General features: G+C 44.4%; 1 protein-coding gene across 1 annotated transcript in view; it reads right to left on the minus strand.

Moving 5' to 3' along the window:
• Window positions 1-19,827, minus strand: part of BFSP2 (beaded filament structural protein 2) — a 58,880-nt gene that overhangs the window by 16,080 nt on the left and 22,973 nt on the right. Inside the window, exons 2-4 of the mRNA XM_012766853.2 lie at window positions 6,464-6,546; window positions 5,276-5,432; window positions 4,102-4,263 (exon numbers count right to left, since the gene is read on the minus strand). Of these exons, the coding sequence (XP_012622307.1) occupies window positions 4,102-4,263; window positions 5,276-5,432; window positions 6,464-6,546 (402 nt within the window). The remainder of the gene's footprint in view (window positions 1-4,101; window positions 4,264-5,275; window positions 5,433-6,463; window positions 6,547-19,827) is intronic.

Here is a 19,827-nt window from a genome sequence, read left to right on the forward strand (position 1 = left end):
CTCAGTGCACAGGCTGAGAAATTGGACAAGGAAGAGGGGACCTGTACCCCCTGGAGGAAGTAGCCTGAGAACAGAACTGTCTGCCTGGCAGAGGAGGCTAAATGGCAGGAGGTGGGGGTGGGCACAGTTTTAGCCTCTGCCTCAATACTGGGGAGCTGGTGTGGTAGGCAGGATCCTAAGGTGGCCTCTGTGATCTCTGCCCTCTGGCGTTATGCCAGTGATTAGGTTATGTTAGGTGACAAGGACAAGGGGATTTTCGAACAGATAATTGTGGTTCCAAATCAGTTAATTTTGAGTTGATCAAAAGGGGAGTACCCAGGTGGGCTGGACTCAATCAGATAAAAGGCTTAAAAAGGTAGCTCTTCTGCTGGCATGGGAGGAGCAAACAGCCAGCATGTAAACTGCCTGTGGACGGGGCTGGCAGCCGCGAAGTGAGGGCCTCTGTTCCATGACTGCAAGGAATTGAATCCTGCTGCAAACTGGAGTAAACACCTAAGATGAGAATGCAGCCCTGACTGATACCTTGATCGCAGCATTGTGAGACCCTGAGCAGGGGTCATCTTACAGTGCGTAATTGTATGCACTAGACTTTTACATGATTGGCCCTGCAGTAGGTTTGTTTACACTGCATCACCACAACACACGAGGAATGACTTTACAATGCCTAAGAATTCCTAGGTGGTAGGAATTTTTCAGCTCCGTTATAAGCTTTATGGGACCACCATCCTATATGTGGTTCATTGTTGACCAAAACATCATTATGCAGAGCATGAGCGAACTGCAAACGAAGTGGCTTAAAGCAGCATATGTCTATGTTGTCACAGTTGCCATGGCTCGGGAGGAGTCCAGACACAGTTTACCAAGTCCCCTGCTCAGGGTCTCACAATGCTGCGATCAAGGTATCAGTCAGGGCTGCATTCTCATCTTCGGTGTTTACTCCAGTTTGCGGCAGGAAAATCGAGATGAGTTGTAGCAGATGCCAATGGCACCACCTTTATCCCTCAGGCTTTCACACTTTAGAGCTCCCCAGTTTCTCACTGCTGATTCTGCATCTTTTTGCCTGAAAGTTTCTCTGAAGCCTTAGAAAGGTTACTCTGATAGCAGATGTTGGAAGACTGATGGGAGATGGTGTTAATATCCCAGCTCCCTCGCCTTTCCTCTCTCCTGAATTCTGAACCATTTCTCAGGATTTCCTTGGGTTTGCGCTCCAGCCTCCCACAGTGCTGGCTGGTTTGATAATGCATTTTTTGTTGGTTGCCTTCTCTGCTTCTCCTCTACTAGTATCTTGCTGGTTCCCCCCTCCCCCAAATTCCAAGTAAACTACCTTCACTGCAGCATTTATCTCAGGATCTGCTTCTGGGGGGACCTAAACTAAGACATAAATTAATCATGTTAATTAATTTTCAGCCTCCCTGGTCTGAAAGGTAATTAAATGCATGTTTTCATCTCTTTACAAAAGCTTTTGAAAGCAGTGTGCACTAAGCCGTTTCACGATTACACTTTGCCGCCAAGAAACCGCCAAGAGATGCTCAGAATGGGCAAATGTCAGCCCCTGAGGGCACAACTGCAACTGACAAAACTATTTATTGGAGGAATCCTGGCTGTCAGTTCTGATCTCTGTTGATGATCAGAGGAATTCACTCATTCTGCAAATATTTTCTGAGCACTGTCTCTCTGTAAGAGGCCAGGGCAGCATTGACCAAACTAAAACAAATACTGTCTGTTTTCTCTGAGATGTAGCTTTCAGATTGCTCTATTAAAAAAACACTAATGAATCTGTTCAGAATTAATGTTTGAGTTACTGTTGGGCTAGGGTAATTCTCAAAGGGGTAAGGGGTGAATAATAATGACCAGTTTTTTTTTTCTTTTTCAAACTATGCAGGATTTATTTCTGCATAGAAATAAATAAAATTAATTATAATGGCCCGCCCTTTCCCAAATAAACAATCCCTACAGTGTGGTGTACACCTTGGGAGTGTTAGGGCAGGAGCAAGTTTGCAAGCTGCTGGCCGCTGGGATTTAGACTTGGGAGCAGAGCCAGGGGAGAAACGAAGCGGCCCAATGCAGAGGAAAGGTCCCTGGACCAAAAGCCAGGAAACTTGAACTATGGAGCCACCAACGAGCTATGTGACCTTGGGAAGTCACCTGCACTCTCTGGGTCTCAGTTTCTTCAACTCTAAAGTGAGGGAATGGGACCAGATGGTCTCTGGGGTCCTTAACCATCAACATTCATGAGTCTCTTAGAAAAGAGGCAATGGACCAAAAATCAAGTCTATGGTCTGGCTTCACTTTGCCTCTGCGTTGTTCTACTTCTCACCAGATTGGGTGGGGCTCAGGGGCTTCATCTTGTTAAGTTACTAGACACTATTTGCCGTTAAAAAAAAGTGTTTGTTGTGACCTGGGTCAAGAAATTGAGGGCTAGAAAGAAAAGAAGCAATTAAAAGGGGGTGGGGGCAGAGAAATGGGGGAGTGAGAGATGATTTCTGGGCTGGAGAACATTTGGGGGGCCCAACAGCGGTGAAGACCCCACTGTTGCTATCTGGGGCACAGGGGCTGGAGGGAGCTTGGTGGGGGGAAGGACAGAAAAGGTGCTCCTGTTTTCCTTTTCATACCTTTTACAACTCTCCTGTCTCTCTAACGGGCTGCATGTGGAATCACCCAGAGAGCTTTACCAAAATCACAAAGTCCCTCCCCTCTTTCTGATTTAATTGGTCTGGGATGGGGCCCCGGTATGGGCATTTTTGAAAGTGCTCTGAAATAATTCTGCTGTGTTGCCAGGATTGCAAGCCATGGAATGGCAAACAAGAGCTCCGAGGCAGCCTTTTGCCTTTTCTGAAATATCCACCTATTTCCCCCACTCCTTCACATTTTCCTTTTTCCTCTGTTTTCATCCTCTGCCTCAAAATGCCAGTCATGCATGAGTGAGAGGTGGAGAAGAGAAGAGCAAACTCTATGCATTCTATTTTCTGGCTAATTCCTTTATTATTTATGATGGTTCATAAAAGTGGTTTTTCCTCTGTGAATGTAATTCATACCACTTTAGAAAAACTTGAGAAATACTCGAATACTGTACAAAAAAGACAAAACACCTCAAAGTGTCAGATTGGTTTATCACTCCAAGGCAACCACTAACATCATTAACATGTTAGTCTTTTCTTGCTTTTTTTCTTCCTAATCATCCCATTTCTGCTGAAATTTTAGTCTTTTGTTTCTAATGTTTTTTGATGCCTAGTATCTTTGTTTGCATTCTTTGCCCTGCTGTATTTTCCAAGGGTTGGTGAATTACAGCCTGCAGGCCAAATCCAGCTCCCCTCCTGTTCTTGTGAATAAAGTTTTATTGGAACACAGCTATGCTCATTTGTCTCCTATTGTCTACGGCCACTTTCACACTGCAGAGTTGAGTAGCTGCAACAGAAACCATCTGGCCCACAAAGCCTAACATGTTTATTATCTGACCCTTTACAGAAAAAATTTGTTGGCTCCTGGCATATACCATTCTGTACTCTCTTTTTTTCCTTATGTTACCTTATGTCATGAGCATTTTCCCTTGCTATTATAAATGCTTCATAAACATCATTTCTAGTAACTGCCTGATATTTTGTTGCACATGGCATAGTTAGGTTGTAGCATGGTCTTTCTCCCATTATTAAAGACTTGTATGTTTTTGCCCCAGTTTTTTTTTTTTTTGTACATTTCTAATGTTTTGGTGAGTATATTTGGACATAAACTATTTATATTTTCAATTATTTTACTAGGATTGTGTCCAGATTATTCAGTTGGTAGGTAAAGACATTTTAACACTCTCAATTCATATTTGCAAATCCCTTATTCAAATGCTGCATACTAGTTTGTGCTCTTCAATAACACAGTAGAGAACCTACTTCTCCACATACTTGCCAGCACTGATATACCATTTTAGCCATTTTCTGCTTTTAGACAGGTAAGTAAAAGCTATGATTTTAATTTGTGTTTCTTCTATGTCTAGTGAGACTGAACTGGTTACTACACAGTTGCATTTCTTCTTGCGTGTTGACTGTTTCCCTCTTTGCTCGGCCTCCTTCTGCAGAGGGCAGAGTGGAGGAAGCTCGCCCTGCCTCTCACCTTAGCTTGCAGCAAGGCTCCGGCCTCCACCCGGTTCTTTTCCACATCTTTCTCCCACTGAATTCTGATCGTCTCAAGGATGTCATCCAGACCGGTGCCAATGGGGACATCCATTTGTTCCAGCTCAGACCCTGCCAGCTGTTTGTACAGCACCTTCACATCCTGAAAATGACAATAGACAACCTAGGTGAGTTACAGGGGAGAAACAAATGACACAGAATTCTAGCCAGCAGAAGTCTGGTTCTGTGGGCAATATTTTTGTTGCTTCTAACTCTGCAACTGCCAAGCACTGGGCTTCACAGAGACTGGCAAAGTCCCCGATCTTCTTCCCAGTATAAGGACCCTATTCTCTTTTCCTAAGGATGCATTTTTTTTTAGGTCTGCACAAGCCCAGGCCCAAAGCAAAAATCGAAATTACTAACTAACTAAAAACAAAAAGTAAGCAATGACAGCAAGATGAATTTAGGCCTAAAGCTAGACTAGGCTGAAAGAGATTTAAAGATAACTTTGGAGTGTCTAAAGGGTTACTGCTGAAATGTAGTCTTAAATGACCAAGCTAAGAAGATCAAGAAGTAGACTTATGGTTGCTGGTTAGCTTAAGGTTGGACACAGGAAGAACTTCCTGAGGTGAGCATTGTTAAGTGAGTTTTGACTCTTTCATCAGGAAGCAGCTTAGATCTTGGATCAGACAGTGATATGTGAGGGGTGGTTTAGCATCACACAGTCTTGTGGGGAACTGGACTCCACAACTGTTAGGGTCCCCTTCAGTCCTGTCACTCAACGATCTGACCTAATTCACTAATACGCGTGTGTAAACCACAGCTTGGATCTACCCTCAGTAGTTATTTCGTTTGTGCTATACAGTGTTGAAAAAAGTATCTGACATAAAATGCTTTGAGGAGGGCATCCTCCCTCCAATTCCCTCCTTCCACCTGCTAGTGCTTAGACCTGCTGCCTTCTCTGATTCCTGTACCAGACTCGTCCCTGAAGCTAATTTAGTTTGAGACTGCTGGGGCAACCTGACCCAGTGCCAGGATTGGAAGGTATTTTACAGGCATTTTCCCAGCAGCCCCGGACAAGCATCGTCGAGAGGCTGAGATGAGCTGCCATCGCCATGTTCCGAAGCACAGGTGACAGGTGAATGAGCAACTCAGCAACCCTGGCCTCCACCTACCTCTTCATAGTTCCTTGACAGAGAGCCGAGCTCTTCTTTCAGACTTTCTATTTGACCCTCCAGATCCATTTTTGTCAAAGTAGCTTCATCAATGACTTTATACAGAGAGTTAATTTCCTCTTCTGCTGCCTTTCGAAATGGCTGCTCATTTTCAAACCTGCAGATAAAGGATCTTAATCAGCATAAACTGAAAAATATCAGATTACAGATGTTACCAATGGGCCAATTATGTGGTTGTTAGACAATGAATAGTGAAAGTCACTGCTCCAATAGCTTTGAGGGCACTGTTAATGCAGTTGTCACATGTTGATTTATTAAAATGAAAGCTGGCTGCCAACTTCTGATAACCTGGCTTCACTGCAGGGAGCATTTGAAGCACAGAGCTCTAAGGAAATCTCCTCCAGGAGTGCAGATGCAGGTTAGGGGAAGCCAGCGCCTACATCACTATCCTTTTCACAGTAGGATCCTTTAACAAACATTACTGAGAACCTGCTAAGTACCAGACTAGAATCCCAGAAGGAGGAATGTGGTTTCTATCCCCAAAGAGCCAGTGTGAAACTCCAGGACAGTGGCTGCAAACCCAAATGCCTTCAGGGGCTGACTAGGGAATGTAGGGGAGGGATCATCAGACATGAGAACACCTGGCTGCACATTAAGTCACCTAAGTAAGGTTTAAAATTGCTGAAGCCCTGGCCCCAAGGGACTCTGATTTAATTAGTGTGTAGGGCTTGTGCATTGGCATTTTTAAGTGCCCAGGTAATTCTAATATGCATGATTGAGAACCATTGCTCTAAACTAGTAGTTCTCAAAATAGAGTCCCAGGACTAGCAGGATCAGTATCCCTGGGAATTTGTTAGAAATATAAATTTTGGGTCCCTACTCCAGACCTATCGAGTCACAAACTCCAAGGGTGGGGCACAGTAGTCTGTGTTTCTGTAAGGCCCTGGGGTGATTCGGACTGCACACTAGAGTTTGAGAATCCCTGCTCTAAACCAAGTGACTGGGAAAAATCTTTGAGCTCTTGGGGCCTCATTTGTGTCTACAAGGAGGGGTTTGAGCCAGGCGATCATGCCTCTGGATTCCCCATGAGGTTGGAGGTGAGTGAGGCAGACTCCAGGACAGCATTATCTGCATTGCCCAGGAGTCTAGACGCATGGAGGGACTGTCCCCTCTGCTGTGGAGCATTACCTCTCTTTAAAGTCATCCGCACCCGCCTGGATAGTCTCCATCTGCAGCATGAGCCGGGCATTCTCCAAGACTGCCTCCCCCACCTAGAGCCATCACACACACCAAAGGAGACAAGGTCACTGGGAACGTCATGGTCACTTAACACTGTGACTTGTGTTGGGCACAGAGGCTCTGGAGAACTCACAGAACTTTTCTTATAGAAAAAAAATATATATATTTTAAAATATATATTTATTATTATATATTTTTATATATTTTTAAAAATATATATTTTATATATTATTATATATATTATTTATGTATTTAAAAAATATATATATATATATTTTTTCTTTTTCAAGATGAAGTCTCACTATGTTGCCCAGGCTGGTCTCCAACTCCTGGCCTCAAGTGATCCTCTCACCTCAGCCTCCTGAGTAGCTGGGATTACAGGTGCCAGCCACCACATTCTGCCTCGATAACAAATATTTTTAGAAGGACAATTTTAAATTGTCCATTTCCAAAAAGGTGGTGGTGGAGGGAGATAAACAATAAGGCATAAAATCTAAGTATCTTGTAAAAGTTTTTCAGAGTTGGATTTTTGGGACACAAGGACACAAAGATTATTCACAGGCAGACTTGCTCAGAGCCTCAGTCATAGTGATGACCTTTCAAGTCTCCAGGGAAGAGTTCTGGCTCCTTCAAATGAAGTGTCCCTGGCTTTCTTGGCAGCGCTTAACATTCTCTGGTCACGGGTGCCTTTGAAAAGCTGGCGAAATATCTAGATTAGTGCTATCCAGCAGAACTCCCTGGGATGATGGAAATGTTCTGTATCTGCACTGTCCAACACGGCGGCCACACGTGGCTACTGAGCACTCCATGTGGCAAGGGTGATCGAGGAACAGAAAATTTAATTTTATTTACACTTGATTGATTTAAATTTAAATAGCTGCATGTGGCTAATGGCCAGTGTGGCTCTAGAATTTGGTCCACCCTCAAAACACACATGTGAACATAAACCTTGTGTAAATAGTTTGGGGTTTCAGGGAGCCTTGAAGAGCGGTATTTCAAACTTGGCTCTCTAACCTCTCAGGATCCCCCATGGGTGGGGGTTGGGGGGTTCTCTCTTTAACTCGAGAAACTTTTTTATGTCCTATAGATACATGGCGGGATGATGGCTCTGATGGGGAAACCCAGGGAACACCTGGGTGGAGCCAGATCCCAGTTGCCCGGCTAGGGAGGAGGAAGTGGCTGTGTTGTCCCTTGTTGCAGTGTTGCACTTACTTGTTTCTTACTTGTTTCACTTCACTGAATTTCCCACTAGCAAAGCCGATCTTTTCCCCAGCCTGGCCCTGGGGCACCCGGGCCAGCACTCCCTCTCCCAGCTCTGTCTCTGACCCCAGCAATCCTGCAACTCATTCACAGTCAAGAACAAAAGGACTTACAAAAAACGCTTAAAACGGTGATTTGCATAACATCCTTCTTTGTCTCTTATAAAATTTTTATCTTAAAGTCTGTTTTGTCTGATATTTGTACAGTCACTAACTCTTTTGGTTACTGTTTGCATAGAATATCTTTTTTACATCCGTTTATTTTACTGTTATTTTTTTTTTCTTTCTGATATAATGATTTATTTCCCTTTGGGTAGATCCCAATAGTGGGATTGATGGATTGAACAGTAGATCTACTTTTAGTTCGTTCTATTATTTATTTATTTCAGGATATTATGGGGGTACAAACATTTTGGTGACATGGTATGACTTTGCCACACTCAAACCAAAGATTTACACACTGGAAAAAACAAAACAAAGAAAACAAACAAAAAAAACCCCACAGTGATTGCAACCTTCTTTTAAAGTACCAGTCCTCCTCCCCCAAATTAAAACTTACAGAAAAACCACGTTTATTCACACACACACACACACACACACACACACACACACGGACACACAAATGCAGAATTGTCCCTTGGTTCCAAGACACCCCTGCAGACACCAAAATCCACAGATACTCAAGTCCCTTACATAAAATGGTGTAGTATTTACATATAACGTATGCACATCCTCCCGTATGCTTTAAATTAGCTCCAGGTTACATGTAATACCTAATACAACGTAAAAGCTTATAAATAGTTGTTATTTATAATACTATCTTGTTTAGGAAATAATGACAAGGAGAAAAGTCAGTACATGTTTAGTATAGACACAAACATCCAACTCTTAAAAAATATTTTTGATCTGCAGTTGGTTGAATCCACACATGCGGGACCCGTGGATACCGAGGGCGACTGCTTTATACCAGCGTTCTCCAAGTGCCGGCCTGGGCCAGCAGCAGCAGCGTCACCTAGGAACTTGTGAAAAATGCAAATTCTCAGACCCTATTTCAGACGTACAAATCAGAGTCTCCGGAGGTGGGTCCCAACAATTTCTGTTTCAATGGGCTCTCCAGGGGCTTCCAATGCACGTTCAACTTTGAGAAGCACGTTACGCACACCTGCCTCCAGGCCTACCCAGCTGCCCCTCCCCGCTATTTGTAACATAGTGCTGCAGCCGGAGTCCTCTGGCCCGTGCTCAGGTGTTGCCTACATCGAGAACATGGTTTTACCCCCTCACACATCAGGCCTTGCCGCCTGAGAAATCCTTCTCCACTTTAATGCTCGTCCCAAACGTGGCTCCCTCCAGGAGGCTTTTCTATTCATTCACTCATTCATTCTTGCCTTCATTTCTTCAGCACATAATCCCTGTTTACCTCATGCCAGACTCTGTCCTGGTCGTTGTGGAACTAGCAGGTGTCACAGGGGATGAGGCAAACAAGGTAGGCAAAGGCCGTGGAGGGAAGGCCTTGAGACAACGAGAGTGACTGGAAGTCACTGAAAGGTTCTGGGCAGGGTACAGGTGTGACCTGTGTATTGCGGAGACGCCCATCAACTGCGGGACAGGAGGATCGTAGGAGGCAGGAGAGGATGCCAAGGGACCAGCCAGGAGGCTCTCGTAGTGGTCCAGAGAGTCCGTCTGATTAATGGTGGTGGCTTGAACTACTGATGTGGCTGTAGAGAAGCAGACTGGGCTGAGATGTATCTGGGGAACCGAGTAGTGGGGAGAGTGAGGACTGAGGGACAACCCTGAGGTTTTTAGCCTGAGCTGCTGCATGCATGACAGGGCCTTTTGTGATTCTCTCCCTTCCTTCTTGGGTCCTTCCTGTGTGACCACACCCACCACTGTGACGCGTCCTCCCTATCTCACCACAGCTAGCATAGACACTTTGTAGACTGTGACAGTGTTTGCTGATTCTTGAACCTAGCTCCTTCACCCGCCAGCTTGGGCCGGTCACTTAGAGTAAGTAACTCTAAGATTTGGTCTTCTCACCCATAAAATGAGGATGACAATGCACCCTTCCTCCTAGAGTAGTTGTGAGAATTAAATAAACCAACGTAAGTAAAGCACTCAGCAGACTGCCTGGCACAGAGTGAGGATGCCATGAACAGCCATTATTATTATTGTTATTTGTCTTTGCACAAAGCAGTTGTTCAATGACTGCTGAATGAATCTGATGGGTTTGCGCCGTCTGGCACGGATCCTGCTCCACTTTTCTGAATGCACAGGCAGTTGAATGAAGACTTCCATCTAGTGGCTTGATGTATATATTTTTTTCTTTCTGTTTTTCCTGTCCACAGTCATTTGAAAAGGCCTGGTCATTTGTGCTACAAGGATGAGGATTTCAACCCTTCCTATTTCTGTCTTCAAGGTGGATGTAGTTGTTAAATGAAGTAAGCTGGCAGGGGTGGATGAGAGATTTGACCATCACTGTGCTTAGAAAAAGGCAAAGACAAGCAGCATTTGAAAAAAGGTTATCATTTGGACCCAGGGGTACAATTAATGCTTTGTTTGGAGCTAAAGATATTGGCATCCTAGCAGCTAGAGCTGCAGGCCAGGGGAGGAGGTGGGCAAGGCTGGGCTCCTGGGAAATTAAACTCAGCTGGTGCAGTGGCACGATGTGACATTCCCCTGGAAACCCTTCCCACATTTATGTGACTTTCAAGGTTAGGATGGATGCTCAGCATAACTTGCTTCTAGCAATAACTGAAAGGGAATAATTATCTTTCCTTAGCACCCCAGTGACACTGCTCTTACTAAGGTGGCGAAGACCATTTCATCGCCAAGCTCAGCAGATGTGTCTCTGTGCTCATCTCCACCTGCCAGCTGCATTTATCCCAGAAAATGTCCTTTTCTCTCTCGGCTTCCAACACACCACTCTCTCCTGTACTGTCCCTACTTCATGGACCATTCTTTCTCACCAATCTCTCCTTCTCTAGGTCTTTCTTGCTTATCCGACCTCTATAAGTGTCTCAGGATTGGGTCTTGGGGCTTCTCTTTATCCCTAAGTGATCTGAGCTATTCACGTAGGTTTAAATACCATCGTCTGTGCTAATGACTTCCACGTTTGTATCTTCAGCTCCAGACTTGCATACCCACTCTCTCCTTGAGGTCTCCACTTCACTGTTTCTCAGACATCTCAAACTTAACATGTCCCAAATGGAAATCTAGATTTTTTTTCCCTCTCATATCCTCCCTTTCCCCACGTCCCCTTAATCTTCTCCATCTCTGTCAACAACCCCAACACCTACCCAGAAACCAGGGGGTCATCTTGTCCTCTCATTCTCATCTGCCACACCTAATCCAGCACTGACGCTAGTGAATTCTACCCCATGATGTATCTCAAATCTATCTACTTCTCTACACCTCTCCTGGTGTCACCCTGGTACAAGTCACCATCACGCTGTCCTTTACCATGGCAACATCCTTCTAACTCCTTGATCTGTCCTCCCCCCCTCTAATGCATCCTACATCCTATTTCCAGAGTAATCTTCTTAAACTCTCAAAATCAGATCATGTCACTGATTAAATTGAATCAAAACTCTTCAGAAGTGTCTCTTAGAATGAAACTCAAACTTCTGACAGTAGTCTTCAAGTCCTTGCATGCATGTCACTCTTCCATTGCTCACCAGGCTGTATCTGTGAGTGTCTCTGGTCTTTCTGGACCACATCTGTCTGTGTCTCTCCTGCCTCGAGGCCCTAGCACGAGCCGATTCCTCTGCCTGGCCCACTGCTCCCCTCTTCTCTGCGTGGGCAGCTCCCGCGTTCTGATGGCCTTACCTCTGCCACCTCTGCCTGGTTGCCTTTCTTTAAAACACCACAGCTTATAAGTATTATCCATTTTTATTTATTAATTACTTTCTCTGTATTTGCCACTTGAATATAACCTACTTGAGGCAGGCACTTCTTTTCTGTCTTGTTTGCTGTTCCATCCCTTGCACAGTATCTGGTACAGTAGGTATCAGTTGGATTAATGAGCCCAGCAATCCTATTTATGGAGATCTGAAGCAGGGAAGACCTGGTTCCTACCCTCAGGGAACACCTAGGTTCTTACCTAATTCCAGCCTGAGAATCACCTTCAACACTTCCCTCTCCCTCATCTCCAAGTCAAAAAACTATCAGTTCCCCATAGATGTGCCCCCAATCCATTTCCACTTCATTATCCAGCTTGGTTCAAGCCTGAATTATTATCTCTTTTCTGGTTTGGCCTGATAGTTGTTACCTGGAGACCAAATATAAGATGCCCAAGCACAGGGAGTTCAGATTATATCTGAAAGCGAACTTAGGAGAAATGTCATCAAGTGTTGGAGAAGTTCAGCCATCTCTGGAGACAGGTTGCCCCCAAGCACAGTAAGGAGAATGAAGGACAGCTGAGGGCAAAGGTTGCGTCTCACCCTGGAAGACCAGAGCAATGGACACTCCTGAGCCTCAGCTGCAAATAAGCCTGGAGCTCACCAGTAGACTGTGCTCTGGCTGAAGAAAGAATGCCTTTGTAGAAGGGCCAGATGAGCATGCAGTGAGAAGTTGGAACTGGTGGTGGGTGTTTATTTGCCATTGTTGGGCAAATAGGAACACCTTGGTCCCTAGAAGTTGTCCCCTGTCATGATGAGGACAAAGTTCCTTAGGCCCCACTTTCCCTGGAAGCCTCTCTGCCTCTCCAAGTTCTGGTTCTGGGCTCACCTGACATTCTGCCTCCAGCTACCTTGGAAACAGGAGGGCTTGCTTTGGACAGCAGTCTCCAGTGATAGACATTAAAGAGGTTTAACCGCCACTGTATATTTATAACATAGTCCTGCTTGCATATATCAGAAGAGTTTGAATGTTATGAGATGGCCCTTAAGGGCTTAATTTTCTCCAGATGTCCCCCCAAAATCCAAGTTGTGAGCACCAGGCACATCAAGATACAGTGACCCTGGGGGGCTCTGTTTGGACAGCCAGCCCATCTCCCTTTATGACATCTCTCTCTCTCTCTGCTTTCCAACCTCCCATCCTCCCCCTTTCAACTTGAATATTCAGATGCAGATTTGAATTCATGTTTTATTTAGAAACATGCTCCTGAATAAACCCTGCCATATCCTCTGCGTCCTATGAACTCTTTAGTCTCAGGTATGATGCCACTCGCAATCTGAGCCTTGCTCCTCAGTCTAGTTTTATCTCTTCCTCACTCCCTTGCCATGAACTGAATAATGTTTCTGAACAGACTCAGGTCTTTCCAGCTTCTAGACCTTGACTAATGCTGCTACCTCTGCATGTCACGACATAACCATCCCACCCCTACCTCCACATTCTCCTTTGCCAGGCGAACTCTTATCCATCCTTCAAACCTGGCTCAGGCTACACTGAGGATTCTCTGTGCTCTCCATAGCCCCTGTGAGTATATCTCAATCTCTGCAGTTGTCATGCTGTATGTTATCATCTTTTCCTATCTTTCTCCACCACTGACCTGTGTGTCCTTAGGTCAGGAACAGTCTCTCATCTCTGCCTCCCCAGCACCCAGTTCAGTGCCTGGCACATAAGTTCTCCATAAATATTTATCTATTTTTCTGAAAAGATGGAGTCTTGCTATGTTGTCCAGGCTGTTCTTGAACTCCTGACCTTAAGCAATCCTCCTGTCTCAGTCTCCCAAAGTGCTGGGATTACAGGCTTCGGCCACCACACCCGGCAATAAATCTTTGCTAACTGAGTAGATGAAGCAAGCTAGTTGAGGAAAGAAAATTAACACAAAACAGCAAATATATAAGGCAGAACATAATTAGAGGTATAAAATTAAATATAAGATGCCTAAAAGAACTCAAATTTTAGAGCTAAATCTTCTTTATAAAACCTAAAATAGTATTGGGCAGGTGGGAGGGGGGAGGGGGGCGGGTATATACATACATAGTGAGTGAGATGTGCACCATCTGGGGGATGGTCATGATGGAGACTCAGACTTTTGGGGGGAGGGGGGGAATGGGCATTTATTGAAACCTTAAAATCTGTACCCCCATAATATGCCAAAATAAAAAAAAACAACAACAACAAAAAAAACCTAAAATAGAAGCAACCAAAACAATCAAACCCAAACATTGTTTAAATCACTTACTCCGTGCCCCGGTAACCCCTTTGCAGGCATGAGCTCGTTTAATCCCAATGCCCAAGGCGAGTGGTCATACAAAATGGGCCACATCAGTCAATTCCATCATACAATGAGGAAACTGAGGCCTAGAGATTTTAAGTAACTTCTCCACAGTACTAAGTGGCTCAGCTAGAACTAAATTCATACCTGTCTGACTTCATAACCCATGTCTTTTTCCTCTTTAAAAAAATACTTTTTATTATAGAAAATTTCAATCATATATAACTATACTTAAAAGTAGAGAGAGAGACAAGAATAATCATTTCCCCCCTTCCTCCACTTCCACACTTGAAATCTCATGGCTAATTAAATCTCATGGCTAATTAAATCTCATGGCACATATCATTTGGCATATTTGTAAATATTTCAGTAGTCCTTGGCCTATTTTATAGTACTTGCATTTTAATTTAAAAATTATCAGAGGGATACATATACTTGATTTAAAAAGTTAAACAGTCCTGAAGACCTTCTAAAGAAAAACATCTTCTTATGCCCCACATCTTCCTAGTCCCCACATCCTACTCTCAGCAGTTTCATCCCTTCTTTTGTCCAGAGCCTGCCCCGCTATTTCTACATATTTCTTCATTGCTGGAGTTATCAGCCACAGACATCATTTACCGACTTCCCGGCTGACAGATGAAGATTTAGTTCACTCACACTCCACCTCCCTTTTCCTTTATTGGCTCATCTTGATCACATTAAATAATAATGCTCTGTTTCTTGTATCAATTATAGACAGTTTCTTTCTCACACACTCTATCTTATAATCACAGATGTTTTATTTTCTAAGGTCAAGAGGGAAGAAAAAAAACCAGTTTAATTACTAAACTGCTGTACGGATGCCTGTGTGAAATATACGTCTTTTCTGCTAAGAATTATGATGTAGGTGGCCCTGGTTGCAAGAAGCTGTGGGCAGATGGCCAAGTCGCTGTTTTACTTCCCAACTGAGCATCCGTGGGCCTGCGGAATGATGCCAGCTCTCTGATTACTCCTTGTTGTGCTCCCTCTCCAGGGTAGGCCTGCGGAGCCCGTGCTTGGCCAACTTGCCTTACCCCGTGTCTGAGTCGTGATTCTAACATTAAATAGCTCAGTGTCTTCTCTTATTAAGTGGAGCAACTTTATCCTGATAGTACCAGGTGCATAGTAAGCCAGACAAGTCAAACCCAAACATTTTTTTTTTTTTGAGACAGAGTCTCACTTTGTTGCCCAGGCTAGAGTGAGTGCCGTGGCATTAGCCTCGCTCACAGCAACCTCAGACTCCTGGGCTCAAGCAATCCTCCTGCCTCAGCCTCCCGAGTAGCTGGGACTACAGGCATGCGCCACCATGCCCGGCTAATTTTTTGTATATATATTTTTAGTTGGTCAATTAATTTATTTCTATTTTTGGTAGAGACGGGGTCTCGCTCAGGCTGATTTCGAACTCCTGACCTTGAGCAATCCGCCCGCCTCGGCCTCCCAAAGTGCTAGGATTACAGGCATGAGCCACCTCACCTGGCCTGGAAACTTTTTCTATCAAGGTACAGACAGGAAATATTTTAGGCTTTGTGGGCCATATGGTCTTTGTTGCAACCACACAACTCTGGCCTTATAGTGCAAAAACAGAGTGGGATTTGAACCGCCTAGAGTTAGCTCACACCTGACCTAGAGAAATTCTCCCATATGTGCATGCATGAGAAAGTTTATGCCCCCTCTTGTTTGTAATAGAAAAAATTGGAAGCCTGTCAACAGAAAAATGTATAAGCTACGGTATATACAAGGGGTCTCCAAAAAGTTCATGGAAAATGCATATTATGAAAAAACTATGTATGCATTTCAAAATGTTTTTGCACCAAAATAAACTTGTATGATCTTGTCATAACATGTCTGAACAGGATCTAGTGTGAGGCTCTAAAGAGGATAAGACATCAGCTTGAAAAGAGCTCCTATCAGAGCAAAATGAATTCCACTAAAATTGAGGCAAAAACAAACATCAATTTTATGTGAAGCTTGGTAGAAGAATGGTGAAATCATTGACTCTTTATGAGAAGCATATGGGGACAATGCCCCAAAGAAATCACCAGTTTACAAATGCATAAGTCATCCTAAAAGGGATACGATGCTGAGATGAAGCCCACAGCCATAGGATGTCCACTTCAATTTGCAAAGAAAAAATTTATCTTGTTCATGCTCTAACTGAAGAAAACCAAAATTACAGAAGGAACAATAGCTAGCATCATAGACATCTCAGTTGGTGTAGTTTACACAATTCCAACTAAAAATTAAAGTTGAGCAAAGTTTCCACTCAATGGGTGTCAAAACTGTGGTGCCCAGATCAGCTGCAGACAAGAGCAGAGCTTTCAATGTAGGTTTTAACAAGTGGTTTCAAGATTCTGAAGCATTTCTTTGAAGAATCATAACAGAAAATGAAACATGTTTTTACCCATATGATCCTGAAGATAAAGCACAATCAAAGCAATGGCTACCAAGAGGTGGAAGGCACCAAGTCAAAGCAAAAGCTGACCAGTCATGGGCAAAGGTCATGGCAACAGTTTTTTGGGGATGCTCAGGGCATTTTGCTTATTGAGTTTCTGAGTAGGGTAGGGCAAAGGCAATATATGTAACCTATACATTTGTACCCCTGTAATATGTTGAAATAAAAAATAATAAATAAATGAAAAATGGGAACTTTCTGGAGGACCAATGAATGATAACATCCGCTTATTATGAGAGTACTTTAAGAAAGTTAGCCAAAGCTTTAGCATAAAAACACCTAGGAAATCTTGACCAGAGAGTATTTATCCACTATGACAATGGTCCTGCTCATTCCTCTCATCAAATGAGGGCAGTTTTGCGAGAGAGTTTTGATGAGAGGTCATTAGGCATCCACCTTGCAGTCCTGATTTAACTCCTTCTGTCTTTTTGTTTCCTAATCTTTTTTTTTTTTTTTTTTTTTTTTGAGACAGAGTCTCACTCTGTTGCCCAGGCTAGAGTGCTGTGGCATCAGCCTAGCTCACAGCAACCTCAAACTCCTGGGCTCAAGCAATCCTCCTGCCTTAGCCTCCCAAGTAGCTGGGACTACAGGCATGCACAACCATGCCCGGCTAATTTTTTTTCTATATATGTTTAGCTGTCCAATTAACTTCTTTCTATTTTTAGTAGAGATGGGGTCTTGCTCTTGCTCAAGCTGGTCTTGAACTCCTGAGCTCAAATGATCCACCTGCCTCGGCCTCCTAGAGTGCTAGGATTACAGGTGTGAGCCATCGTGCCTGGGCGGTTTCCTAATCTTAAAAAATCTTTAAAGGGCGCTCATTTTTCTTCAGTCAATGTAAAAAAGCCTGCATTGAAATGGTTAAATTCCCAGGACCCTCAGTTCTTTAGGGATGGACTAAATGACGGGTTATCATGGCTTCCAAAAGTGTCTTGAATTTGATGGAGCTTATGTTGAGAATAAAGTTTGCATTTTTTATTTTTTACCTTGTCATTCTATTTTTCCACAAACTTTTTAAAGTCCCCTTGTGTACAATGAAATGCTACATTTATCCACATAGATAAATCTCAAAAACACAATGAGTGGGGGAAGCAAGTTGCAGAAGGAAACAGTCTGTGACGGTCAATTTCATGTGTCAACTTGGCTGGGCTACCTTGTTTGCCTGGACATTTGGCCAAACAATTTGGATGTTTCTGTGAAGGTGTTTTGGGTGAGATTAACATTTACATCAGTGGACCTTGAGTAAAGTAGATGGCCCTCCATAATGTGGGTGGGTCTCATCCAATCAGTTCCAGGATTTAATACAACCAAGACTGAGGTCTCCTGGAAAAAGTGGGATTCTGCAGCAGACGCCTTTGGGCTTGACCGTAGCTTCAGCTCTTCCCTGGGCCTCCAACCTGCCGACACCTTGATCTCGGACTGCTAACCTTCATAGTTGTGTGAGCCAATTCCCTAAAATAAATCTCTCTCTACACATTCTATGGGTTCTGTTTCTCTGGAGAACCCTGAGTAATACACAGTATAATACAATTTCATATGAAATTTAAAATTGTGCAAAATAGTCCTATAAATGGTTTATATGGGCCGGGCATGGTGGCTCACGCCTGTAATCCTAGCACTCTGGGAGGCTGAGACGGGCGGATTGCTCGAGGTCAGGAGTTTGAAACCAGCCTGAGCAAGAGCGAGACCCTGTCTCTACTAAAAATAGAAAGAAATTAATTGGCCAATGAATATATATAGAAAAAATTAGGCGGGCATGGTGGTGCATGCCTGTAGTCCCAGCTACTCGGGAGGCTGAGGCAGAAGGATTGCTTGAGCCCAGGAGTTTGAGGTTGCTGTAAGCTAGACTGACACCACGGCATTCACTCTAGCCTGGGCAACAAAGTGAGACTCTGTCTCAAAAAAAAAAAAAAAAAAAGGTTTTATATACATAGCATATATGTATATAAAACATATAATACATAGTAAAACTGGAACAACGTTCATGAGAATGATAAGCACCAAATGTAGGGCAGCTGGGACCTCTGGGGAGGGAAATTGAATCCAGGTGGAGCACAATGGGGTTTCAATTGTATGTGAAATCTTTATGTCAAAAAGGTCTGTAACAGATAACACTAAGTGTCAACAATGCCGAGTGTTCGGTACCTTTTTTCTGTGTTCAAAGTATTTTGTAATTAAGAAAAAAAAATGAGGTGGCATAAACAAAATAAACTAGGAAAAGGAAACTAGCACAGTGGCCGATGCATCCTGGGTCCCTGCAGACACAGACAGAGCCTGGCTGGGACAGGCTTGGTGGTGAAGGCCGCCAGAGACCCCCAGAGTGACGAGGGGGAGGGGCCTCCTGGGGCAGCCTGGAGAAACCGAGGCGTGGGATTCGCTGTGGACTCAGGTCGGAGGTGGGGCAGGTGGCGCGGCTCTGCAGCAGGCCCTGCGTGTTTGCCCGAAGGTGGGCCCGACTGTCCTCTGACAAGGCTTGTCTCCTGGGTGCTTGCCAAGAGGAATTTGCGCTCCTCAAAAATATGCTTGGGACTTGTTGAGGCGTAGGCCAAGTTACCACCTTTCCAGGTGTGGCTGCGGTGGCAGGTGTTGTCAGTGCTCTGACACATCCCCTTCTTAGCTGTTGCTGCCCTTAACCATTTCGTGTGCCCCAGGCCCCTGTGCATTCACTCCGGCAGCCAGCACTGTGGCTCTGGCGAGGCAGTGCCCCGGGCGCCAGGTCCTGGCCCTTCAGCTCCACTTGCCAGCTGTGGGGACAGGAGAGCCCACCTCCCGCGCTTGGCAGTGGGACAGCTCTGAGGTTCCATCTGAAGCCTGTGCCTGGCCTAAGGTCCTTCCCTTGTTTGTCCCTCCCTCCTTATCTTGCTCCCCTGCCCCCTCATAGTTTCCCCAGGGTCACTTTCGAGAGAACCTTAGACTTGGGCTCTGCTTCTTGGGAATCCAGCTTAAGACAGGTGTTCCCCTTAGCCTGTGCCCCCTCCTGGAAACCCTGCAGGGCCAGGCTGTCTGAGCCCTTGTCTGACCAGAGTGAATCTGGGTGCACAGGCTCTGGAATCCACCCACCCAAGTTAAAAATCTGTCTCTATCACTTTCTAGCTGCTGACCACGGAAAAGTTATTTAACGGCTCTGTGCCTCAGTTTCCCCATCTATAAAAAAGGGGTCATATCATACAAGTAATGGCCTCACAGGGTGGTTGTGAGCTTAAGTGAGTTAAGATGTGCAAAACCCTCAGAACAAATTCTGGCAAATAGTTAAGTGCTCAATAAGTGTCAGTTTCCTTAATCTCCACTGGAACTAAGGGACACTTACGGGCAATCAAGGAACAGATATGCTTTACACCTGAACCCAGGCTGATTTACCTAGGGCAGGGGTTAAACTTTTTAACCTTTTTAAACAGGTGCCCAATTCACTGTCCCTCAGACCGTTGGAGAG

The sequence above is a fragment of the Microcebus murinus genome, chromosome 1 (genome assembly GCF_040939455.1).
Source record: "Microcebus murinus isolate Inina chromosome 1, M.murinus_Inina_mat1.0, whole genome shotgun sequence".
Taxonomy (NCBI): Eukaryota; Metazoa; Chordata; class Mammalia; order Primates; family Cheirogaleidae; genus Microcebus; species Microcebus murinus.